Source organism: Colletotrichum tamarilloi (assembly GCF_030869305.1).
Source record: "Colletotrichum tamarilloi strain Tom-12 chromosome Unknown Scaffold_26.1, whole genome shotgun sequence".
Lineage (NCBI taxonomy): Eukaryota > Fungi > Ascomycota > Sordariomycetes > Glomerellales > Glomerellaceae > Colletotrichum > Colletotrichum tamarilloi.
Window position 1 is genome coordinate 287,310 of NW_026849409.1, and position 24,825 is coordinate 312,134.

A 24,825-nucleotide genomic window follows, 5' to 3' on the forward strand; every position below is an offset into this window, starting at 1 on the left:
GATCTTCCATCCGAATCATCTCAGTCGATGAGGCAAGCATGCCAGCACCTTTGTTCTCTCGATCAGAGGGGGATCATCCACCTCTCAATCGGCAATCACTCATCGCATCTCACTCATCTTTAGAGTGCCCCTCCCCCCCGGTTGAAATGGCTGGCGATGAGTGAATGTTATGCATCTTACTTCTGCCCAATATCACCACATCCCACAGCGCCCGTAGCGACCTTCCTCGCCATCGCGGGCAGCATTTGCATGTTTGCGATTGTATCTTTTAGGTGGTAGAAAATGCCAAATGCCACGCCTTTTTTTCCAACTGCCGAACCGGTGGGTGTAAGAGTGTGTGTGCCGTCCGTCTCAGAATTCCAAGTGTGGGAACGAACGACGACGGGGTGCTTGCTTGCATTGAATTTTCCCCGATTTCAATTTTGTGATCAATCGCAGACGATCTCATTCAAAGGCAACCACTTAATCACTTCTTGCCCCCGCGACGTTGTATAAGGAAAGATAAAGCTGACGATATATTGTATCGCTCGGCAGCGGGCGGCGTCGCAACGTCAAGCGGTAATTTCATTACAGGCATGAACATCATTATTATCCAGGCCTATCAGAGCCAGGCATGGCGGCCCATCGAATCTGTACGGAGAGGACGTGATATTCGTACGGATAGAGAAGGATTGGTTCACTAGGAATCGCATCGAATTTTAAAAGTCAAGGGTGCGGGATGCAGAGACCCTTTTCGCCAGAAGCACACCCTTGCAGGAACTCTGCCGTTGCTCACCCCCCTCCCCTCCCCTTCTGCTGAAAGGACTTTGAATGTTACTTTCTGCTTTCGGCCAGATGGTGGTGACCTACCTTGCTGGACGGGGTGCTGGACGAATTGTACCTGGGGGCCGGGCGGGCTTGGAAGTCATTGGGGATGGAGCCTGGTTGGGTTAATCTTCCGGGGGTTCCTCAAAACGCGGCAGATCGGGTGTTTAGCTATGCAATATCCATCCGTAAAGATATTGAGGTTCTGAACAGACTACAGTCTGCAGCAACTCCCTTTACCATCATATCAGCAGTTCCGAGAGGAGTATGAGCTTGTCACGAGAGAATGAGAGAGTCCATGACCAGTAGGCGCGGTGTACCGTACCCGTGCGTCTATTTGGCGTTGTCTGAAGGAACAGTATGACGGCATATGTAAGACTGCGGCACATCGCGTCACCCACGTCTCATCCTTTTTTCTTCCCTCTCCTCCTCGTGGGTTCTTCCATTGCCGAACGGTAGGAACCCACCACACACCTCCCCGTCTCCCCGTAAGTCAAACTGAAAGTGAGACGTGACGACGGTGCTGAGGGGGTCAGGCCCGTCTGAATGGCGCACCCGTACCATCAGCGCGTGGCGTTATGCCACAATCGGAAAGTCCAATGCCGCATACTACTAGCACGCGTGTTGATCAGACATTCGAGCCATAGCATGGCTAGGTATTCTGATTGCTGATCCGCCGCACCAGTCTTTGGACCTAGGTGTCTTCAACCTCGGGACGAGTGAGGGATTGGCGGTCGGTGGATGTTGATGTAATTAGACATCCGTACATTCTTCCCACGGTGAACAAAGCTTCCCGGCCAGCTTCGTCTAGTGTGTTGCTACACGGGTAACCACAATACAGTACGTTTTGCATGTGTATTATGAGCTCCCCTAGATGCCTATCTAGATCTATCATCTGGGGAAGGTGGAACGAGAGAAAGCAACCACCCAAAGAGATGATACAACAACTATCCGCATATTAATAACAAGGGACCTTGTTGACTTGGGCCAAAGGCATTTATTTAGTCATGATAATGCGTGGAGCAAATGGATGTGGGAAAAACGGTGCCAAGCACAAGATCGGCCGGGGAAAGAATATTTCCAGTGAGATGGACATAGAGAAGGAAACATTGGATACGGCATCCTGAAGATTGCCTCGGCCCGTCAAACCCATTGTCATGATCCACAGCGGTACCGAAGCAGAGACTCGGCCGGTGTTGGGGCTGCTTCGCCTCAACCATCGAGTATGCGTACATGAGCAGTCGGCCGCCGCTGGTCGGATGTTCTATTTCTCACGCTGGTGGGTCGAGCGTAGTGACGCAGTCGTGCAGATACTACCTGGATACGGTCGTGCGACAGGATGCAGACAGGAGAAGGTCTGCTCACTGCTGTGATTCGGGCTTCGGATCAGTCGACGGATGAGGATTCATGGAACTCTGAGAGAACACGGATTCGCTTTCCACTGCTCTGTCACCACCCATGCGGCCATGCCCCATGGAACGTGAAAACTGCAAGGAGGTGCGAGCCGCGAGTGGCGCGGCGCGACGTGGCGGCGGCGGCAACGGTATTGGCAGCGCTCGCTCCCTTTTTCTCTCTTATTCCCAGTCTCACCTTTGCTCTGTAAGAGCTCTGTAAGCTCGCACGAGCGGCGAGCCAGGGACTTCCTGGCATTTGGCACTTTTTGCGGAGCCAGCTAGAGAGTCTGAGAGAGAGAGAATTACTGCGCGACTGCGACTGATTGAATCATGGCGGCCACCGAAGCTAAGTGGGAAGCGAAACGGACGGTGAGACGGAGAGATGGCCGAGATAGCAAGGGATCTATTGGGAACGGAAGGCGCCATAGCCCAAAGATGAGTTGTGAGCGCGAGAGAGCGAGGGCTTGAATAGGTACTGGGTGCACGGATGAGCCCACACCGGTGCTCTATGTAAAGTAAGGTCCGGATAGTGTCAACTTGTAGGTGAGAATGAGACTGTCTTACACTTGCAAGAGCCTGTACCTACCTGTACTCCATCCATTGACGCTGTGGAGGAGCAAGTATGAAGTTTGAGGGTTGCTACTATCTCAAAAAAGTAGGTATCCTTAGAGTACCTTTGGTTCAGAGCAGATCCTAAAGAGGCCATGTGCGGAGACTATGCTACTTGTTGATTGTATAAACGGAGCCCTGTCTCGCATGTTGTTGACGGAGATATGAGATGGCAACAAATGTCTTGTCCAGTCATTCTGGTGGAATCTGTGACATCAAATTACGCCATTGGCATGTGTTGTACAGACAGCGTCGAGGGCTCCCATCAAAAGTGTCAGACAGTCAGACCGGCGGCAGCGCCAGCGCCCGACGTCTGTCGAAAGCAGATGGACTGATGGAGCGACCAGCGGATGAAATGGGGCACGAGATGGGACGGAGGAAGGGGTCAACTGTGGATGGGCAACAAGCGCGTCGAGTGATTGGATGTTGATGGGATGAAACGGGGGAAACGGCCATGGGCCAAGCAGGTGAAAAGGATAGCCGGCACCACGATCACGATGACGGTGACGGGTCTGGTCTGCTTCATTTCTCCCGCAAGGCCAATGGAGTCGATGGACGAGGGAATAAGCGCGAAATGGCGAGATGACCGGGGGCCACTCGGGAGACCTACATACAAGTACAGACTGAGACTGCGGTTGAGGGATAGGCGAAGCCGACGTAACCCCCAGTTCTTGGCTCCGTGCTCCGTAGAAAACGGGCAATGGAACCAAAATTATGAAGCCGAACGGCCATGTCTTGGTGGTCCAGGCCCAGAGAGCAAACGCAAAATGGCCGAGGCTACCGTTAAGAGAGTTTTTTTGCAAAGAGGAGATACGGGTTCCCCGTACGAATACTCCATACGCTTTGCGTGAAATACCATGTGCTGCGATCACAAAAAAGAAAAAAAAAAAAAAAAAAAGGATGGAAAACTGTAAAGCGGTAGAAGTTACGACGGGGAACAAGAGAACAAGAGCAAAAAAGACCTAGCCTAGACCACCGTAATCCCGCGACCCGCTCCTTTCGATCCCTCACTCTCATCCCGTTCAGTCAGGGCCAGCCCAGCCTATTGCCTATCAGCTCCTCTCTGGGCAGGTAAGATAGGCACGTACTATGTAGAGTATGGACCATCATTCGCTTACCTAAGAATGACCCCTGTTGCCTTCCCTTGATCGAATTGTTCCATATGCCTTCCATTTGGGTGTCTGTTGTTTTCCACCGACTTTCCCTAAATAGGCACAATCGGCCCATGCAGCGCCATCATTGGATCACTCGGACCCTCTTTCGAAGCCTTCTAGCGCAGTCTAGTGCTGAGAGGCCCCACTCACACCAATCTGGCTGGGCTCAGTTGATCACGGCTTGTCCCACCCCTTTTCCTTCACTACGGCTGTGTCCCAACTCCCCTCCCTTCCGTCTCCTTTCCATCCCGTCTTCCATCCGTCTTCCATTTCGTCTTCCCGCCTTTCTTCTGCCGCTGTTGTGCATCAATCCTGTCAGGTCAAGGTCACTTTCCAATTGTTGCTCAGACTGTGATCTTCCCACACCTTGTTGATTGCTAAGCCAGCCTTCCGTGCCCTCCAAGCTGAAGCCCCTAACAACAACAACAACAAGAAGAACAGAAAGAAAACGAAAGAGAAAGGGAGAACCGGGGGGGGGGGGGGCTAAGGCCACTATGACCATAATACCGAACCCCCCTTTTCGACAATACGACTCCACAGAAGGACGGGGCAAAGAAGACCACTCAAGTTCCTTAACCCATCGTCTCTCGGCTACGATAGGATGCTCTGGTTCTTCTGGCCTGCCTCGACTCTAGTCTCAGGAGGGTACTCGGCTTCCTTAGCAAGCCGAAAGTCCCGTCTGGCAGGCTGAGGTTCTATTTGGAGTGCTGGACTCTCTACGGAGGTGCGTCTCAATAGTCCTTGTAGTAGCTGCTAAGCCTAACCCCTGCTATAGATAGGGGAGTCGATAAGGGGCTAGCTAGGGTGTATATAAGCAGTAGAATTCGGCTACTATAATTATTATTAATTATTATCGATTTTGTAATAAAAAAGCGTTAATTAAGGTTAATTAGTAGCTATTTAACAGTATAATTTAATCCGTTAACCCTCTTTATATTTATTACTACCCTCTAGCGTAATTATTTACTTAATATAGTAAGGTATTTTTTTTATTTATTTTTAAAATTTTTTTAGTAATAATACGTATTAGTACTTTTATTAATAACGTATTATTTTTATTTAGGATTTAAGCGCCCCCTTTTTAGTAATTTATTTTTTATTTATAGTTAGTAAAGCTTAATAGGATTAAAGTTGGGCAAATTACTTAGTTAGAGAAGTTTTTATATTTTAAATAAGTTATAAGTATAGTAGGTAAAATAATAGTCGTAGGCTAGTACCTTATCCTCTTATACAATTAGATTACTAAGTAATCCTTTAACCTAAGGGAATAATTTAAGTAATAAGATTTTTTTATAGTATTTATACTAGTTAATTTCGCTCTTACTATTCCGTATTAACTTACTTAATTTCGTATTTTAATTAAATTAGGGCTTATAACCCAGTAGGTTCTATAAGCCTATTTACTTTATATTACTCTCAAGCTTTTATTATTAACGTCGAACGGGCTCGAGTTTAGTATTAAGCTAAGTAATCTCTATTTTAGTAGCCTTTTTTTTAGTAATAATCTTAAGAATTTAATAATAATACGGCCCTTTTTTTTTATATATAAAAGAGCCCTAAAATATAAATTTAGAATAACCTTTTTACTTTTTTTATATATACTATTTAATATAAGCCTTATTTAAGCAGTACTAGAGCTTATAACTATTATAATAGTAATTAAGAGTAACTACGGTCTCGTTTAACTATATAACCCGCTTTTAATTATCAAGGGTCTAGTACTAATAGTCGAAGTACTACTTAAGTCGCTCTTATCGTATTTTTTTTATTAAGCCTAGTTTATAAATTAGCTTAGTTTTATAAAAGCTATAGTAATAAAGGATTTACTAAATAGTTATTACTAATATATTAACACCGTTATTTTTTAAAAAGTCTTTAGTAATATTAGTATAGTTCTTTTTATAGTTATACTAATCGTAATAAACTTTATAAATAATAATATCGTTAACCTCTTTAGTTTACTTAGTTAAATAGCTACTTCGGGGGGTATTTTTATAATAAATAAGTTAAATCGAAAAAGTAAAAATAGCTAGGTTAAATCCGTTCTTTTTTATATAAGTAAGAACGTTAAAAATAGTACGGATTAAAATTCTTAGAGCTTAAGATATCTATTTAGTAGTTTACCTAACTATACGATTTCGTAAAGCTAGAATAACTACCCTAACGCTTAGATCTAGCTTTTTTTTTATTAGTATTTTAAGATCTATACTAAAAAAAAAAAAGGGCTTTAAAAATAGTAATTTAGCGGTTTTAGTAATTTTAATATTTTCGTAAGCCTTGTAATAATTATAATAGCAGTATATAGGTTAAAGTAGTTATTATAAGTAGTGGTAGGGGTAGAAAGTAAGTAAAGTGGGTAGGAATAATCCGTGGCCTCTGGTTGGTCGAAACTAGTGGTAATTGTGGGTCGAGGGCTTGGCAGCCACTGCAAGGACTATTGAGACGCACCTCCGTACCTCTACAGATACCCCGTACTCTAGGTATTACTAGAGAGCTTGAGGGTCCTCACACGCAACCACGTTACCGCAGGCTACAGCCCAACCGCAGCAAAGACTCCCCGCCTCTGTGCCACCGTGTCGTCGCAAGAGCAACGCGTCACTTCCAGGCTTTCAGTCACCGCATGCCTCCACCGGTACCCGCCCGCGGTGCTGGTGACTGGTGTAGCTTCAGCGTGTCTTTGTACAGCTGTATCTGTGAAATGTCCAAACCTCTCTGGCCATGTCACGATTGTGTAGGTATCGCGTGAACATTGAAGCTTGTTCGCTGTTTACGGAGTACTATTGAAGAATGGCCTACGCAGTAGAAGCGACATGGAAGTATAGAAGCAACGCATTACGCATATTCCATCGCTTGGCTTCCATTGGTCACCTGTTGTCTTCTGGCCTTCTCTTTCCGGGCAATGATGTGCCTCCTGCCTCGTCTTGTCTCCTTTGCCCAATGAACCCTGCAAGCACACAACGTACGAAGTACTGTTCACTGGGCCATAGGCATTTCCGTACAGGGTTGGTCGGTGCTTTTTTTTTTCTTCCCTTCGGCGGCGATACCCGATTGAATGGCCTTGGTCAAGTACTACTTCTGCGCACTTTCGCTGTCTCCGATACCTTGTTCGTGGTCTTTTGCTGCGTACCACCTATATCGCAATGAGACTTGTTCCCACACCCTGGCAAACTCCCCTTCCGCTGACAGGCCTCCCCTGCCTCAGAGCCCACATGCATCCTGGGGCCTTTGCCCCGTCCAGCGCCTCGTCCGGGTCTCCCTTCAACAGGCAAGAGCAAATGTGTGGACTGGGACCCTCCTGGTACTGGCCTGGTGGATGGGGGGAAAGGCCCTGGGCCCCGGGCAGCATGGTGATGGAAGGATGGATCTGATTTGAGGTGCGCAGACGCTCACCCTTCTTCTCGCTGAGGTGTGGCTCGGTGGATACTGAGGACCTTCGGGATGAAGGTACTGCTACCCGTGGACACGCCTCGTTGGGTTATGTTTAGTAGGAGCATTGTGGTCCAAGTACATACGGATACTGCTCGCAACCCATGACTTTTGGTACTTGAGGCACATGGCCCCCGGCGCGCTAATCCAGTGCGGAGCATTCCCTCTTGCGGGCCCCGTACCTACCTATCCTGACCTTACTCTACCATTCCTTGCCTCGCCTCCTCGCCTACCATAGGCATGATACGGTACGGCCGCCGTCCAAAAGATACTTGCCCCATGTACTTGTTCTGACTGGATGGATACCGGACGCTTTTAGCTATCTCATGTCCTCTCCTCCTACCCATCCCCTTCAATCCTACCGTTAATGCTTCACCTTTCCTCTCCTTCTCAAACACTCCCAAATCTCACAAGACAGACATTCTCACTAGTTCCATTTTCCTTCTTCGCCTGCTTCCTACTTCTTCCACTCTCTCACGATCCACTGCGAATCCTTTCCTCGACACCACCCGTCACATTCGCCTGATATCCCCACCAAATCAAAGAGAGACCCATATCGCTACACGACATCAATCGCCTGCCGCCGTACGAACATCGTCGCCGACTTCATTCCTCGTGTTCACCACAAAACACAATACAACCACTATTCCGACACGTGTCACCAGCTCGCTACCACGTTCTCTCATAGCTAGTTTCCTTGTTCTACCAAATACCTACCTACCAACTTCGAGAGACCGTCCACAGTAGCGACGAATTCGACCACCAAACCACGCCTCATACCGTTTGTTTCCTTCGATCAGCATTCCCCTCCCGAATTCGACTCTGTAAAGACGTCACGTCGCCAGTCTTCGAAGCCACCAGCCAAAGGAACCCGTTTGTACCGCATCGTACACTCGACCGTATTGGATGACCGTCGAACGTGTGGCTTGATTGCATTCCGCATACATCTCTCAGAACACACTACCACTGGTCTACCTTGGAGCTTCGCTGCACTCTTACTGTTAACTGACTGTCGTCTGCGACATTCTGCAAGCAGCATCTTGCACACTCATTGCCGATTGCGACGAGTCAATTCCATTCCCGTCACCAAGACACTTCTAGCGTCTCCAATCTTGTCTTAGTGCAAGCCTCCTCCCAAAGCCCGCCTGAACATAGCGCCCTTATCTACAACGCTCTGGGCTATATACCTCCCGTGGGCCCCGTCCTTTTCAGCGGCAACAGCTCTCTACGATCTAAGCTGTGCTCGCTCTTTTCGACCCAACACGACAACAAACATATCACACCACATCGATAATCTTTAGTCGATCAACGTTTAGCGCGACTCAACTTGCTGTATCCACTTGTGCAACAAAAAGTAGGATTTGGTCACTTCATCGAGACTATCCGCCGAGGGAAACATTCCGTGGAAGACGACCCGAATTCGTCTCAACCGAAGAAAGGCTGCACTCACTGTAGTTTGTTACGACAACCAGCGCCTTCTATGGGGTCATCGATGCAATTCTAGGCGCCCAAGACTACCCTGCAACACCAGTCTACTGCTGTCTTTTTGATCAGCGGCTTTTGGCAACTCCAATATTTTCTGCACAAGATAACTTGGCGTGGAAATGAAAAGGTCCAGGATAAGACAGCACTCCCCCATCTACCTGAGTCCTTCACCTTCACCCGAGAGGGAACTGTCACCACCCAGTCCGGCTTCAGCTGTCCTGGACTGGGAATACACCACGATCATGTCGAGGTCGAGACCCACCAGCGGGGCCTTGATGCCCGGCGCCGTCATCTTAACACCACCCACTCTCTCGGAGATCCTCTCGAACACCTCTATGCCGCCATGGACACTAGCAGCATTCATGGCATACCTCTCTCAGAACCACTGTCTGGAGACCCTAGAATTCACTATGGACGCCGACAGATATCGCAAGGCATACGAGCAGATCATCACCAACCAGGAATGGATCGGCGATGGTAAAGAGCATGTCTGCTCATTGTGGGAGAAGCTCATGCAAGCATACATCATTCCATACGCGCCGCGCGAGGTAAATCTTCCTTCGCCCGTGCGGAATCATCTTACGAACCTGGACTGCTCCTCCGCCCCACCTCCTCCAAGTGAACTCGACGACGCCGTCAGAATCGTCTACGAGCTCATGAACGATTCTGTACTTGTTCCCTTCATCGAGTCGGTCCAACCGGGCCATGGCGATTGCCGTACGGCGGAGGACGAAGGCCGACCTGGTCGCCTGCGCCTTCGGGCCGAGGGTGCTGGGGCTAGGTCAGAAGAGCCCGTGAAGTCTCCCAAGTTCCTACCCCAGCTGACTTTGGGTCGCAGTGGTGCCACAAGTCGATCGGCTTCTGCGTCTGGCGAACACGCTGAACGCGAGGGATTGACAGATGATAGTGGAAGCGCTGTTTCTCCTGGCACAGAGCCAATGACTCCTCCCACTACTCCGCCAACTTCAGACTGGACATTCAGTACCTCCCCAGGTGGACTTCAACGGGCATTGACCGCACACAATAACGGGTGGAAGAAGGTTGGCGCCAAGCTGGGTCTCCATCGCAAGTCACGCTCTAACCGACGAAACAACCCGACATCATCGGCCCCAATCACTGATGGGGACGTCACCATGGCTGAAGGCAGCCAGAGCAACCCTTTATAGGAACCAGAGGTCATGCCATCAACTACATCCACCACACCAGCGACATCATCTTCTCACCTCCCTCTGGACGGCTTCTCACGTGTCCGTCACCTTTTCAACCCGTGGGAGGAGCCTCATCCAGGCAAACGACTACCTCTCGCGGCGTCAGAGGCCGGCAGTGAAATTAAGAAGGTTGCTTTTGCTGGTCCACAACACATCAATAATGGTGGATGCAAAGGTGGCATGGCCGCAAAGGAATTTAGCGCTTACCACAACCCACGGCCCTGGATGGTACGACGCCCTATTCGAGTTCGGTCGCGAACCAACACTCCCGCTCCCTTGAGGATCACCACGGAGATATCCGAAGACGCCAAGTTGAAGCCCATTTCTGTTCAAAACATGGGAATCACTCCTCCTGCGGCACCCACTCTGGCTATGCCTCCTGCTGTGCCAGAAGATTCTGGCGAACCGACAGGCAGAGGTGTTTGCGACGAGCTCACTACTAAGGAAGTTGATGCAAGCCAGCTGCCTCTACCCGTATCTCCGCCAATCGATTGTCGGTTCACGGACTTTTCGAACCTGCTGGGCATCAACGTTCATCCTCCACCAGAGGATGAGGCCGTTGCAATGGCTAACGACGAGCCTGTATCGTATTGTCATGCCGCACCCGATGAGGATCTCTATGGGTGGGATGCTGAGCTTAAGCGGCAAAGCCAGCAAAGTAGCCCGATTTTACCGTGCTCTTGCGACGATGATTACCAATACCGACGGACGAGCATGACGAAGCGTAGCCTCTTGCACCGAGTCTTCAGCATGGCAGGTTCACCCAAAGATATCAACATTGAGGTGCGCAGAGCTAGCAGCACCTCCAGCTAGCCTGTCACTTTCCTTTTTCAATTTCGTACTTCTGGTGTTTTTTTTTTTTTTTAAAGTGCTTGAAGCAAAGCCATGATACCAATTTTCTCTCCACCCTTCTCGGCGTTTGCCCAACATTCCCACTTCGACTTTGTATTCTGGCATCAAATTACAAATCTACCTGGCAGGAGAACATTATCCAACATGCATTATTGGGGAAGCAAAAGAGGAATGATAGACATAGGTTCAGGACATTTTGAAGTGGAGTTTTTGTGGCATTTATATTGCTCGGCTTGGAAAATCTCATGAAGCATTGCGAGGAGCTTTGGCGGGCAGCGGTCAATTTTGTTTTGGTTAGTTCATTTTTCAGTTTGTTCATTTTCATCACAAGGCAAACTAGGGAAGCAAAAAGCATTGGTTGCGCAGGGCCCCAGAAGATGTGGCGGAAACTCACTGGGAGCATGTCGGCATAGGCATTTGGGATGACTGAGACGAGGCGATGACTGTATTTGTTAGATGTGCAATAACATCATGAACCAACACCAATCCTTTGCCTCGGCTTTGTGTGATTTTGTGATTGGGCATTGATCTCGCCTGGCTTAGTTGATGAAGACTGCTTGAACAATACGCCTCTTCTTGTCGGCTCCCGCGGAAAAAACACATGGACCTCCCATGAGTAAATTACATCTAGTTCCACTGTGCTGCATGGAAGGCCTACTTCCTGCGCAGTTTGAGTGAATCCTTTCTTTACAGCTTGTAAGGAACTCAACCTCTTGTCCCATCAACATCTAGAAACCAAGCAGTTCTCTATGCCGACCTGGCTGCCGTTGTGCCCATCCAATGTGGCTTAGAACCATTTGGTAGTGAGCAATGACTACTGAGAGAAGTGTGTCGGCCAGCCCACTCGGCCATGACCACCCCCTTTCTTCATCGTCAATCGCAAATGTGGCGCGTCAGGCTTGGTGGTGTGGCTTTGCTAGAGACTCACTGCTCACTTTAGGCCGACTGAAAAATTGGCTTAGGTCTATGGCTCTGGAAGATGATTACAGCTGTCGAGAAACCAAGAGCGATTATCAGCATCACCACGGTATCTCGTGGAATGATGGAAGGTCTCCAGAAGTCCAAGATCGGCCAAAGTCTAACAAGCACATTCCAGAGTCTGCGACCCTCACTGGCTGGGACGATCTGAAGAGTCTCACAATGTCTCATGTCTATTATGTTTGAGCAGTCGCTTCAGCTAATGTACTTGTACTGCAAACGCCGTCCTGTACAGCTAGCTCATCGCAGAACACCCTCTTCTCTCTGCGGTGTTGGTCAACCTTTCTTCGCCCAAGTAGCCGGGTTGCCCCGTGAAGTAGTCACTGCCGATATAGATTACTTATCAATGCAAGTCTGATAGGGGGCCCGGAGTGGTTCTTCAACGAGCTTCTGCTCCCGTCGCCTCGCCTTCTATTAGTCTTCCAAGTTCTGTACCTCGTCTTGTTCATGCTGGGCAGGTGCTACTAGACGCCACATGCTCATTCCTTGTTCGCCTGTTTCTTCCGAGTCCACCGTGACGCCGAGTCGTCGGATGGCTTCGGGAGGAATCCCTCTAGCGGTGATGTTTGCTCTCTCACCAAGTCGAGGTGATCTTGAGGACGGACTTGATATACTCGGCAGAAAAGGTGGCTGCAGCCGACCAAGCTGCTGAGCTTCGGTCGAGTCACCTGGAGCATGCGACTGCCATGTGTCCGCTGCATCGTTATCGTGGAGTGTGATTTGTCGCGAAGTCTGTCTCGTTGATAGGTCGTTATGTCGGGAGATGACAGCAGCTGCCCGGGTTGACGGCGTTTCTGGTGACAAATGTGCAATGCGTCTTGGTTCACCATGTCGCAAGCCCCTTGGCAGCCGAACGATCTGTCAGATGGTCGGTGTCAGCGTAACCGCTGGGTGGTGCTATTCTCAGGAGCAACAACATACATTTCCAGGGTGGTTCGTTGCTGTTGTTACTCTCGCTGTCGCGGAGAAGGGCAGAGGTAGCGGTAGCCTCGGCATTTTTAGGCCCGGTAACCGGTCCTCGTGAGTATCTCCCATCGACTCGTTTCCGTCTTCTTCTCCTTCATCTTCGTTGTCAATAGAGGACGTGTCCATCTTTTCGCTGTCATCAACAATGGTTTTACCATCCTCATCGTCACCGTGATGGTCAAAGGCGGTTGGACTGTTATGTATCTCGATACTCTCTTGGCCGGGTAAAATACTGTCTGGCACGAAACGGAGTCGCAGCGGGTCATGTAGCAGGCCACTCGTAGGTGCCTGTCGGCTCGAATGGGCATCGTTACCTCGACCGCCGCGGTCTTGTGCCTTGCGTTGACGTTCGTATTGCTTGACCTCCGAGAGAGTTATGCGAATGACGGTAGGATCCAGGCGCATCATTGTTGATCTTCAGATGGAGTCGTCATTGGCGCTAGTGTAGCCCGACAAACTTTATGAAGTTCGTTTTGAAGAGTGCATTATTTCAATTCAGCGCGATGTATGTCTCCTCCATTGGCAGCAGCCGGGCTCGCAGCGGCAAGTTGGAGGGAAGGCATCGCTCAGAGACTGCAGGAAGTTGCCAAGTCCTCACCGAGGTACAAGTGCATTGCGAACAGCCATCGCGAGAAAGAGGTTACTCGGCATCCGACTAGCAGGAATCATCCCCGGCGAGGCACGGGACGAAGCTGTCGTTCACGAGACCAACCTACTAACTACAATGGCTGGCTCTGATGAGTCTCAACGCGTTCAACTGCCAGGTGTACTCGCCCGTCCCCATCTACTTTGACAAACGACCACATACTACGAGAATACTTGCGTCTAAGCTACGGAGATCAACGGTCAACTGGATGAAATGCAGATGGAAGACACCCGTGACTTGGTGCCCCGCCAATGACCTACCTGTAGTCAAGGAAGCAGTCTCACTGTTTAACTATCGAGGTCGCGGGCAAGCGAATATTCGGAAAACGGGGGCCCATCATGTACTTAGTGTGGGTAGTCGCAAAGCCCCTGGATCTATCGTAGCGAGGCGTGCAATGCGACGATGGGCTGCAGCTGTAGCAACTGCGGGCAAGCATGCGTCCTAGCTAGCCCTGATTCGGCATGGACGCGTTGGGGGCAAGATATAAGTTTGCCTCGCGTGCCTCGTTTGCTGATACAAAGGTGACTGACTGATGCTAACTCTATGGGGAGAACTGGGCTGATGGGTGGAGACCAGAGTACCGACCTTTGCCCGTGTTCTCCATGCATTATGGAAGTCTCTTCTCAGACGGACTAAGAAATTGCGCCCGTGCTCAAGATGATCTGTGATACGCCCAAACTCACTTGCCATCCTGAAGCTGTGCTTTCCCTCCTTGGCTCGACGGGTACGTACCCACTTCGTACAGACTGAGGTGCACTTTGAAAGCTGAGCGTCTCTCCGTAGCGCAACGACACTTCCTGAGGTGAGACCGGGGTACCGGGGGTAGGACGGCTCGCAAATGGAAGGCGGCATTCCCTTGTCTACCACGCATCCAACCCTCCAGGTCCAAACCTTTTCGTCGGCCCTTTCCTGCCTCTTACCCGTTGCTCGCGTTTTCCTTCCGTCTCTCAATTGACCTTGTAGGATACAAAAGGATAGCTCCTTCTTCTCTCGCCCACCTCCTCCTGGCGGCGCCTTCCCTCCCTCTTCCTTACCACAGTTCATCCACTCTCCTGCCGCAGCTCGTCTAGTCTTTGTCTCTGGGACAACCTCAATTTCCTTCCTGCTACACATACCACCCTGAACTCTTACATGTCTGCTTCCTGCCATCTCGTCAGACGCCTTCACACTCTTCCATTAACTGCTCAGTCTCCCATCTGGTCCTGAACAGCTCCTTCCTCCTTTCAACCAACCTGCCCCAACCCACCATCACTCGGGTCTAGCCATCTCAACCTACCAATCACCATTCACTTTCCATCACCACCCAGTCGTCGCCATCTTGTTCACCTTTACAACCGCCTCGCCGACGCCGAACGACTGTCCTCAAACTCTACCAGACAACACGTCCATCTAGCCACTGGACTTCGCGACCAACGTCTTGCTCAACTACTAACACATCGTGATTCGTAAAAGAGTTACTTGAATCTGAAGTCTGAACTTACCTTGCGCAGATCTAACTATACAGCCATGTCTCCTTTCGGTCACTCCTTCTCCGCTGGCTCCCCCGTCATGGCTCTTCCTCCTCAGCCCGCCCATCAAGCGAGCTTTAGCATGGACCCATTCTCTCCCCAAGTCACACCCTTTGGCCAGCCCGCCGCCTTCCAACGCTGCCCTGCACCGCCGGCAATGCCCGCCGGAAGCCTTCGAGTCGCTGGTCGCAAACGTTCGCGCGACGAGGCTGCCCCCAACCTGGTGACCGACGAGCCCGAACACCATACCGCACCCAAAGAACCCGAAGAAGAGTGGGAGTACGGCCCTGGTATGGTTCTCATCAAGAAGGGTAGCTACGTCGCGGATGCTGGTAGTCAATCTGGCACCTGGGTCGAAGAGAAGGCTGCGCAAGATGACGCTCGCAAAACACAAGAGGCCATCACACGTCTCCACGAGCAGCAGGAACGCCCATCTCTACGCAGCAACAAATCCCAACGCCTTACCCAGGCCGTCATGCCAAATCTCCATGCAGCCCAGCCAGCTACGGCGTCCACATCCACAACTCTTTCATCAGAGAGCTCTGCGCAACCAGTCGTCGACCAATTCACCCTTCACCTCGGCATTGGCTGGAGACGCATCAGCGAAGACCAACACATCCAAGCCGCGGCGCGCGGCTGGGCCCGGTTTATTGAGAACCACTACCCTGTTTCCAACGCCATCATCCGGCTGGAGAGCAAGGGACTACAATCGTACCTCGTCGAAGCCGCGGAAGGTTTCTTCCTCTTCGCAGAGAACCTCCGTCAAGGCCGCTTTGTTAGCAGAGACGTCGAGGGCGCTATGCGAAATCTCCAGTGCTCGCCTCCCACCTTTGACGGTCAAGAGACATTGCTTGCGACCGAGTCTCCCGCAGCAGTAGAACCAGCCAACATGATGGAGGCTGACAGCAATATGGTCATGTAAAGCGGCCACGCGATAAACAACGGCGCGTTCGGCTTTGTTTCATTTTCTTTGGAATCTCATTACAAAACGGCAAGGTTAGGGGAGGCGCAATGGTTTTTTTCTCCAAGCTGTTCGCTTGGTCGGGTCGGGTTGGATGGGTTGAGTACCTGACTGAGGGAGGATATATCATATCATCACGGCACACAAACGATGGCCGGCCAGCGGAGAAAATAATTTCTTGGTCTGGGCACATCATCAACTGTCGAAACCGATCTTGACAGACTGGTCTGGTCTCTGCTTATTTCGCGTTTAGTTACCGCATTGGAGATGCCGATATGCGATATCAGCAAGCTTCAGAATTATCAAAAGAAATATGACTAAATTTAAACAGTGGCATTTACTCGCAAACTCAACGTCTTGAATCCATTTTCCTGGCCTAAAGCACATCTTGCTTGGTATTTGGCGGTGAAAGCATAGCCTTCACGCTTTAGTATCAAGGTCGACTAAGCTGAGGTACGGGGTAATTTTTCTCGGAACGCGGTTTGCTGCGTTGCCGAGGCGTCCAAGACCGTTTGCAAGACGAGAAAACCTTGATAGCGTTCATTGGCCGATGCAAACCCGAGTCAAGAGTCTTGGAGCGAGTGGCCTTGGATAAGACGAGACAAAGTGGACGGGCCTGCTAAACCTACCTTGGTCTGCGATGGTACGACGGACAGGTATGTGGGTGTAAGTGCCAAATCCGTCATCTTGTGTGACAGGTTGGACAGTCAGCGCCGGTAGAGCCCAGTGCGAGCGAAGCAAAGCGATGCTGGCTGTCTGTCGGCTGGGGCACGAGACTCAGCTCGATACATTATGAGGGACGGAAGGACGGAGGGGAGCATCGACCTCCGCCCCCCAGGTGAGTGAATGAGACCGTGAACGGTTAGTTGAGACCCTGGGCACACTGCACTGGCATAGGTACTCAGAAAGGGGGACACGACTCACGAGTCCAACGAGGGTCACGGGTGGAAGAGCGGCAAGTTCCAGCAGCTTGCAGGGCGCGCCAGAACAGAAATGGGGTCGGCAGAGTGATCAGTGAAGCACACCTTAGGATTCGAGGAGTTGAGTGGTGGCCGCTTACTGGTTGAATCGGCTGATGGTGGGAACCATTGAACGACCGGGGAACCTCCAGCAGGAGCTAGGTACCTTGTCTCTCGCTCGCTCGCGCGCCCGTCAAGCTGCTGCTTTTTGCCTCCGAAGTTCCATTGTGACACTGAGAGGGCCGCACGGAGGTTTGCGAGGAGCGGGCAACGGTGCAACACAGATTGAAGTTGTTCCATTGGCCACAGGTTTTTGCTTCTCATTGGTGTCTCGAGGACAGAAAGATGGAGCAATTTTTGCTGTGGATCGGTGGAGCATTGAGCACGCATGTGGCCAATGAAATGGCTGATGAGAGATGGCGGAAGTAGGAGATGACGGAATACTTTGATCGACATGCAAGCTCGAGTGCGGTTCGGGGTACCCGGCTATTGCCACGGTTGTGACCAATCACGAGCCCTCCACTAAAGGCTCCAGACGAGCCGCCAAAATCCGGAGGCTGACTAGTAGGACCGGGATTGGAAGGAAGAAAGATCACTGCTGTATGTGTCTCACGTGACGAGGATGCTCCGATTAATTCGAGATCGGACCTCTTTTCCCCACACCTAGTCACGTTCTGGCTTTTCCTCCACCTGACCTTCCATTGGCTGAGGACGATTTGCAGGCTCTTGCGAGCCTGCCACTGCGGACAAGCAAGAGGAAGAAATTTCGTGACCTGGCAGCTCCAGGGTGGCCAAGGTAAGGTGCATGTGGGAAAAGCACGGGAGGTGGCCCCCGTCTACCAGTGCCAGTGAGCGAGTCTGCGAAGTCTGCCTTGCCAGCATGCACGATGATGCCCCCTGCATCTCCTCGCCTCATGAGGGTATTCAAGCAACCTATGGTTGGGCGACGATGAAAGGAGGCGAGTGGCCTGCACCCACTATCGGCAAGCGCAAGCTCGGAGGGAGGCACCGGAGGCAACTTCTAATCCATCGTCGTCCTATGGAGGCAGGCACACTGCTGGGATAGCTGGGAAGGCCTGGGAAGATTTCTTCTTGTCTTTCCTTTACAAGTATCAGGGCGGATTGTCGCTCCCCGCTCATTGGTACGTTGACAGTTGACTCAACCTTTACCCGTCAACTGCCACCCATCGTCCCGACTTTACTTGTTTTGCTTACCTTAGGTTGCCTACGTTTTTTGGTTGGGTGGTAGGTTAAAACTCATGTGTGCCTCAGAACCTCTTTGCCTCTACGAAATGATATCCTGAGCGCTTCCAGGTTCGTCTCCCACTTCCAGGTCGACCCAGAGCAGCCTGTCCCATTGTGCCTGTCTTCGCCATCTCATTGGCAACTGCATAACGCAGAGCTTGCTCACCCTGTCCCTGTCCCACTTCTCGTCGCCGGCGCCGTCGCAATATCCTGGTTCACGCTTCACTCTTTGGCTCTACGCGTCCACACGTCTACTGCGTACGGATACAGCTGTTTTCTCTTTCTGGCTCTGGACCGACCCTCATTGGGCCTATGATGGTGCTGGCTCTTCTCCCATCTTTGACATCTTCTGTCCGGTCTTGAATTTTGTCGCCAGTAGTCGCATCACGAGGTGCTCGCTACCTTATCGGTACCAAATAGCGTCAAGACCCCTCCCCCCGAGTCACCAGGGTCTCAGACTCTTGCCTGCTCGTCTTGCTTGATTTCTCCATCTCGGTCTTCCTCGTGCTGATTACCTCACCAGCCACCCCAAGACCCCATTCGACCAGCAACAAATCAACACATCTATCCGTACAGCTTGACTAGACTCGCGTCTCTCCTCTATTCTCTTCGCCTCCGCGTAGATATTCTTGGCATCGCCTTTGCCTTGCTCCATCACCACACACTGCATTTCTAGCTCCCGCCATCAGAGCTATTTGATCTTGTCACCGGCGCACGCACGCTCGCACACTCCTCCCCCGCGCATCGCGACACGAACAAATCCAGCCGCCCGTCCGCTCCCCGCTTCTTCACCTTTTCTTGGTGCAAGTAGTCTCGTAGCTCTTAGCTTAGGAGCTCCATTGTTCTCAGCGCCTCGGCTCGGTTCTGTCTCACTCCCGCACGCCTTCGTCAGTGTTACTCTTGTGCGCCCATCAACGCAGAGTCGCCGCCCAAAACCTTGAGCCCGTCAACAAGCTTCCCCGTCTCACAGAAGTGGTCAACCTTGGTTCATCTTTTCGGCCGACGACTCTCCGCCACTTGTGCGCGCTTCTTGCGCGCCCGTTGTGTCGCATCTTCGTTTCCTGCTTGTCCACCTACAGGGACCCCCAGTGCGCGCGTTCCTCCATGTCCGAGCCGCCGTAGGCCGTCAGTCCCTCCTCCGACCTTCGCAGCTTCGGTCTCGATAGAGTCGATACGCCTTCTTCATGGTCTCGCAGCCCGATTCCGCGTCCTCCCTCACCCTGCGAGGCCCCTCCTCGGTCGTTTCGCGTCCTTCACTATCTCGCACGAAGCGATACAACAGGTCTCATGTCGGCGGTTCATCCTATATCTCCCAGAATGAGTTTCCCGTCTTCAACAATTCGGGCGATGTCGAGATTATAGTCAAGGCCGGTGGCCACCAAAACCGTTATCTACTGCATCGTCATACCCTCACGCAATGCTCCGGTTTCTTCGAGGCCAGCACTAGTCTCGAGTGGTCCAAAGCAGTTTCGGATGGCGCCTCGAATGACTTGCCTCGTATAGGCGACGGCTCCTCAGCCGACTCTTACAACCCTCTGCCTTCCAGCAGGGCCTTGACTACTTCATCTACACTACCAAGGAAACGTTGGCGCTATGAATTGGATCCAGGCACGGGGGATGGCGATATACCAATGCTGGTGCAAAAGGATGAAGATGGCTCAAAGGGTTTGAGCGCGGGCAACTCTGGGTCTCTGTTTGGCTCTGGTGGCAGCGCGGTCAACGGCGACCAGCCCGTGTCGTATTCGCGAAGCAAGACATCGGGACATTCCCACTCCTCGTCGGCGCACTCGAATCATAACTTCTTCCGCTCCGTCGCCAATCTGAGCCTCGTGCCTAGCTCGACGACGACGGCAACAAGCCAGCCGCTTTCGCAGGCCGATCAAGATCTCCTCCGCGACTACGACAACCTCTTCCGCATTTTCTACAACCACTCCCCGATTCTCGACGGTGTCAATATTGCGGATGCTTACGTTCAATGCAAATCTCTCATCACCTTGGCGGACCTATATGACGCATTGGCCGTGGTTGGCCCCAGGGTTGACCACCATCTGCTTCAATTTCGGTCACGGCTCTGGAAGCAGATTGCCAAGTATCCCATCTCATACCTACGTCTTGGCTACCTTGCCCGCAGTAGAGTCATCTTTCAGGAGGCCTTGATTCATGTGGTCGGGCAATGGCCGGCAGGAGAACGTAGCCTGCGTGCTGCGCTCCCTGACATCGTTCTAGACATAATTGAAGACAAGGTCGACGAGCTAGAAGAGGTGGTCAGCCGTGTCGAAGGCCGTCTCTTCCGACTGAGCTTGATGACGGCGAGGGGCGAGCGTGTCACACCTCAGAACAACTATCTCGACTGGCTAGCCGTTAGCCTGTTTCGACAATGGCTGGCAGACAACACCAGTCCTCCGCCCCCAGACCGTCGACTCCAAAGCTCTCGCGACGGTCGGAACGGAAACAACCAGCAACTGGCCCTCCCCGCTGCTGTTCCGCCGTTGGCCACGGTCGGCCGCACATATCGCACTCTCGGCGCCTCCTCAGCGGCTTACCTGGGCCACGATGAGTGCAAGCGGTTCTTAAAATTGACGCCTGAGCTGTATAGCCGGGACAATCTCCGACGCTTTGAGAAGCGCATCGACGAGCTGAAGCTGATGGCTCGCGACATTGTCCGGCCTTTGATGGGCAGTGGTTTAGAGCTGGATATCAACAGCGGAAGGGCCGCCGATGGAATTGGCTACCTCACGTGCATAACCGTGGGGGATCGTGACCTTCCTTGGCATGGTGAGCATTGATACGAAAAAAATGGACTCAAATGCCCGGCCAATTTACGGCTGCAGAACGAGATGAAGAAGCATACTGGTTATTCTTCCGACTAATGATGAACGAATTTACTGGCGGATTTTGATCTTATTTTTTGGATTATTTTGAGTTGGCAATATTTGACGGATACAGCCTGGGATACCCATTGACGAAACTCGCGTCGTGCATCGACACTGCAAAGAAGGCCTGGATTCAGGGAGGCATATAGCAATAGATTTCAGACATAAGCCATTGTCGTTATTGGAATAAGACTTGAATGCGCTTGATGGTAGTGGTACAGAGTGGTACAACGGGGGGATATCGTTAGTCGTCGTCTCCTGTGAGATCTATAATGGAAACTTCGCTCTGCCTCCATCCGTCATCCTTTGTCAAGCGCTCCGATGCCATCGTCGCCTTCGTTCGGGCTACCCATTCCCCGTCGCTCACTTCGACCACCCGGAAAAATCCACTGACGCTTGTCCGTGGCACCATGACTTTTTTCCTGGCCTCCGTTGAGGTAGTTTTTACAATGGGTTTCGGCGCAAACGCATCGTCTGGTTCTAGCCAGGAGGAAGTTGTGACTTTGGTGGTTCGGAAACCACGGAAGCCGGCACCAGCAGCTTCCTTCGGTGCAGCGGGTTTGACCTTGGCAGTCTGGCTGACGGTGATGGACGTGCCAAGGCGGCCACCGCTCTGGACACTCTTTGGCTGCCTATCATGGTTGGTTTCCTGATCCGCCGTTGGCCGCGTGGTGTTGCCAGTCACAAACGATTCCATACGTGTCTGCTTCAGCCCCCGCTGACTCTTGGACAGAGTTGTCGCCAGTCGTATTGGTGACGAACCTTTTGTCGACTCCCGATGTTTCCCAGGGCTTTGGGAAAGACGACGAGGTGCTGATGTAGACATGTTAGGCGGATTGGGCGCGGGCTCGACGAAAGAATCTTCGTCAAGACCTGATAGGTCGATAATGGTATGCTGAGGTGTTGGTGGACTCGCCAGGCTCGACGGGCTCAGCGGGCTCAGCGGGATTTTCAGCGACGGAAAAGGAGGCGCAGGCGAAGCGCAGACGGGGCTAGATGACAACAGAATCGGCTCTGCGGGCTGCCGAGGCTCGGTGATCCTAGGCATATGTTGTGAGCCAGCGTATGCCCAGGGGTTACTGTGAGCGGTTGGTTCTGCGGTGGCAGACACTTTCCCGTTGGACCTGGATTGCTTACTTCGGTTGATTGGTCTCGGCAAGGGATTCGGACGTTGTGAGGAGGAGGAGGCCGGAAACGCAGCCGCAATCTTTGTTGGATCAGGCCTAAGAATAGTTGGACGAGGGAGTTGTGGTGGGAGGACATCTTCGTCATCTACTTGATGTTGCGATATTGCGCCGCCAGTCTTTGCTGATTGTCTTGTAGTTGTGCCCTTTGTGATTTGCATCCACTTATCAAGCGCGCCGTGTTCGGCTGGGACGGCTTTGGCAGGCTTCCTCTTGCTAACGCCCTTGCTGCTTGTGTTCTTGGGCTTTGTAGACGCCTTCGTAGCCTTGGTGCGCTGTTTCTCTTCCCAATCTTCGACAGCCAGAGGTGCGCCTAGCTTGACGAGCGACTCGGGCAGCCAGATCATCTGGGCGGCATATGGGTCGAATGTACTCTTTGGCACAGCCTGGCTGCTCGCTGGCACTCCCTCGCCGTCAATAGCAGCTTCGAATTCCTCGTCGCTATTGAGTCCGAGACCCTGGCGATCAAAGGGCACTTCGTCGGCTTCGTCTATCTCTTGTGAAAGGTCTAGACCGACTATATCGGTCGGAGTATGTGCTACGCGCAGCTCTGGAATACCATCGGTGCTGTGATGGCTTCGTATCCCGGCGATACGATTGATCATTTTCGATTCTTCCTTCTCCATCTCCTCTGCCGTCTGGTAGCTTGCTCGGTCGGAAAGGTGCCTCTCCAGTAACTTGTGGACGAGTAACGCAGGTGACAGGACTCGCGTGAGCTTGATGGCACCGATTTTATTCACCCAGTCAAGCGTCTCATCGGCAAAGTACCGGAGACCTTGCACATCTATCGGGCGACTCCAATTGAGACCCGTCTTCAACCTGTCGATAGTGGTGGCACTTGAGACGACCGGGTGCGTATAATACCTGAGTACTTGGCGATCTGGAAACTCGTCCGGTATGGATAGAGCTTTGTGCCGTACTCTGAAGAAGCCGCTCTCGTTCGTACGTAATTCGTGTCGTAACGTCCTCCTCCAGTCATCAAATTGGTCATCGTCTTCGATCTTCAAGCGGCATAGCGACTTGCCGAACCCAGCTTTCGCCGCCTCACATGCAACTTTGGGACCGCATCCTGGTACACCTTCCGGTATGTAGTCGCCTCCACTCATCAGTGCGACTAACACCATACCCTCTCGATCCAGACCCGTCTCGGCAGACAATAGATCATCGACCTCGTACATGCTAACGTGGGTGGGCGTCTTGGCTCCGCGGGTCCCCTCTGCTGACCAGTTTCGAAGACTTCGGGTGCAGCCGAACATGATTGTGTCGACATCCTCGCTCAAAACTGCGTCGACGATACTCCGCTGCTGTAAGAGAGCGCATTCGGCTTCTGCCTCGCCGGGCGCGTCATGAACTGGGAATCCGAATAGACGAATGACTCTCTTCGCCATGGCTATTGCAACGCCATCTCCTTTACCGGAGCGCTTATTGCGCTTGAAAGCCGGCTTGTGAGGGCCATCAAATACAAAAATGGGGTGTATACCAAGACTAAGTAGTCGCACCAAGCGATAGAAAAGAGTCCTGATTGCAGGGTTTGTCCCACCTGGTGAAATCTGTCAGCTCTGAAGCGGCCAAATTGGACGTGGATTTGCCGCTACCTCGTGCGGCTTGTGTTTGGAATTGCCAGATGGCAATATCAATGGCAATCCGTAACGGCCGGCCTGTATTTTCAAGTTTCTCTGTAGCAAGTTTGGCAAGAGACACTCTTCTGCCGGGGCCGAGTTCACGGTAAATTCTGTGGTTGTCATGTGAGTGGGACCTCGCTATCATGATAAGAAGAGGACAGGAGTGGTGGTAAGTACCCTTTGATTCCCATTGCAATTCTCCAATGGCTCTGATCTCAAGAATACCAAGGCAAGAAACTAATGCAGAGAAGAAAGATTAGATCTGCGGGTTGAGTGTAGATGCAGAATTCCATCCAAAGGGGTGGAGGGATATTGGGGGGCGAAATGCATGAAGTCGTTGATACGTCGATGATTCGGACAGCCAAAAAGAACAACGTTGTGCTCGAAATGAAAGATTTCAAAATTGAAGTGCAACGAGCCTCCCAAAGATTTGCTATGCGCGAATCATTATGCTCAATAACTCATGCACAAGTCGTATCCAATGATTTTCTCAATGCTCCGTCTGTCTGGCGAGAGATAGGTGCCTTTCAACGTGAGAGATGTTGATTGAAGGTTGGTAGTTGGCTCACCACAGAAAGAGATGGTTACCGGGACTACGGACGGTGCCACCCACCTCAATGACATCTGCACGGCCTTACTACGTACATGTAGCGACGGTTCTCCACTTTATTTCGGAGTAAAGCGCCAGCAACAGTGCTCCACAGTGATTGACCTGTTTTCGGCCACAGGTACCTTACCTTAGAGGCCTAATCGACAAGCTCTACCTCAAACCTCCAGTCTCACGGGCTCTCTTGATAATTACACTTGGACTGTCACCAATTCCTCAATCGCGCGCAAACAACACCAGAAGACATACCAGATTGCTAGCAAACGACCCGGCGTGCTTTCCGTTGCAGGCGTTTACAACTTCACAACGGGCAACCTCTGACAACCGAACACGCGGGGCATGGC

General features: G+C 51.5%; 8 protein-coding genes across 8 annotated transcripts; 4 read left to right on the top strand and 4 right to left on the bottom strand.

The window, feature by feature from the left end:
• Positions 1-3,022: 3,022 nt before the first annotated feature.
• On the bottom strand, positions 3,023-3,472 carry CTAM01_07946 (uncharacterized protein; the record flags this gene model as incomplete). The annotated part of the gene is made up of 1 exon (XM_060523967.1): positions 3,023-3,472. A coding segment is annotated over one exon (450 nt), but the record flags the coding sequence as incomplete, so codon positions are not given.
• Positions 3,473-8,183: 4,711 nt separating this feature from the next.
• On the bottom strand, positions 8,184-8,426 carry CTAM01_07947 (uncharacterized protein; the record flags this gene model as incomplete). The annotated part of the gene is made up of 1 exon (XM_060523968.1): positions 8,184-8,426. One exon carries the CDS (start codon positions 8,424-8,426, stop codon positions 8,184-8,186), a length of 243 nt encoding a protein of 80 aa, XP_060381423.1.
• A 688-nt stretch (positions 8,427-9,114) lies between these two features.
• CTAM01_07948 (uncharacterized protein) lies at positions 9,115-10,038 on the top strand (the record flags this gene model as incomplete). Its single annotated transcript, XM_060523969.1, has 1 exon — positions 9,115-10,038. One exon carries the CDS (start codon positions 9,115-9,117, stop codon positions 10,036-10,038), a length of 924 nt encoding a protein of 307 aa, XP_060381424.1.
• A 378-nt stretch (positions 10,039-10,416) lies between these two features.
• CTAM01_07949 (uncharacterized protein) lies at positions 10,417-10,893 on the top strand (the record flags this gene model as incomplete). Its single annotated transcript, XM_060523970.1, has 1 exon — positions 10,417-10,893. One exon carries the CDS (start codon positions 10,417-10,419, stop codon positions 10,891-10,893), a length of 477 nt encoding a protein of 158 aa, XP_060381425.1.
• A 1,431-nt stretch (positions 10,894-12,324) lies between these two features.
• CTAM01_07950 (uncharacterized protein) lies at positions 12,325-13,284 on the bottom strand (the record flags this gene model as incomplete). The annotated part of the gene is made up of 2 exons (XM_060523971.1): positions 12,325-12,768; positions 12,832-13,284. 2 exons carry the CDS (start codon positions 13,282-13,284, stop codon positions 12,325-12,327), a joined length of 897 nt encoding a protein of 298 aa, XP_060381426.1.
• A 1,744-nt stretch (positions 13,285-15,028) lies between these two features.
• On the top strand, positions 15,029-15,952 carry CTAM01_07951 (uncharacterized protein; the record flags this gene model as incomplete). Its single annotated transcript, XM_060523972.1, has 1 exon — positions 15,029-15,952. One exon carries the CDS (start codon positions 15,029-15,031, stop codon positions 15,950-15,952), a length of 924 nt encoding a protein of 307 aa, XP_060381427.1.
• A 3,427-nt stretch (positions 15,953-19,379) lies between these two features.
• On the top strand, positions 19,380-20,981 carry CTAM01_07952 (uncharacterized protein; the record flags this gene model as incomplete). The annotated part of the gene is made up of 1 exon (XM_060523973.1): positions 19,380-20,981. One exon carries the CDS (start codon positions 19,380-19,382, stop codon positions 20,979-20,981), a length of 1,602 nt encoding a protein of 533 aa, XP_060381428.1.
• A 331-nt stretch (positions 20,982-21,312) lies between these two features.
• On the bottom strand, positions 21,313-23,640 carry CTAM01_07953 (uncharacterized protein; the record flags this gene model as incomplete). Its single annotated transcript, XM_060523974.1, has 1 exon — positions 21,313-23,640. One exon carries the CDS (start codon positions 23,638-23,640, stop codon positions 21,313-21,315), a length of 2,328 nt encoding a protein of 775 aa, XP_060381429.1.
• Positions 23,641-24,825: the final 1,185 nt, after the last annotated feature.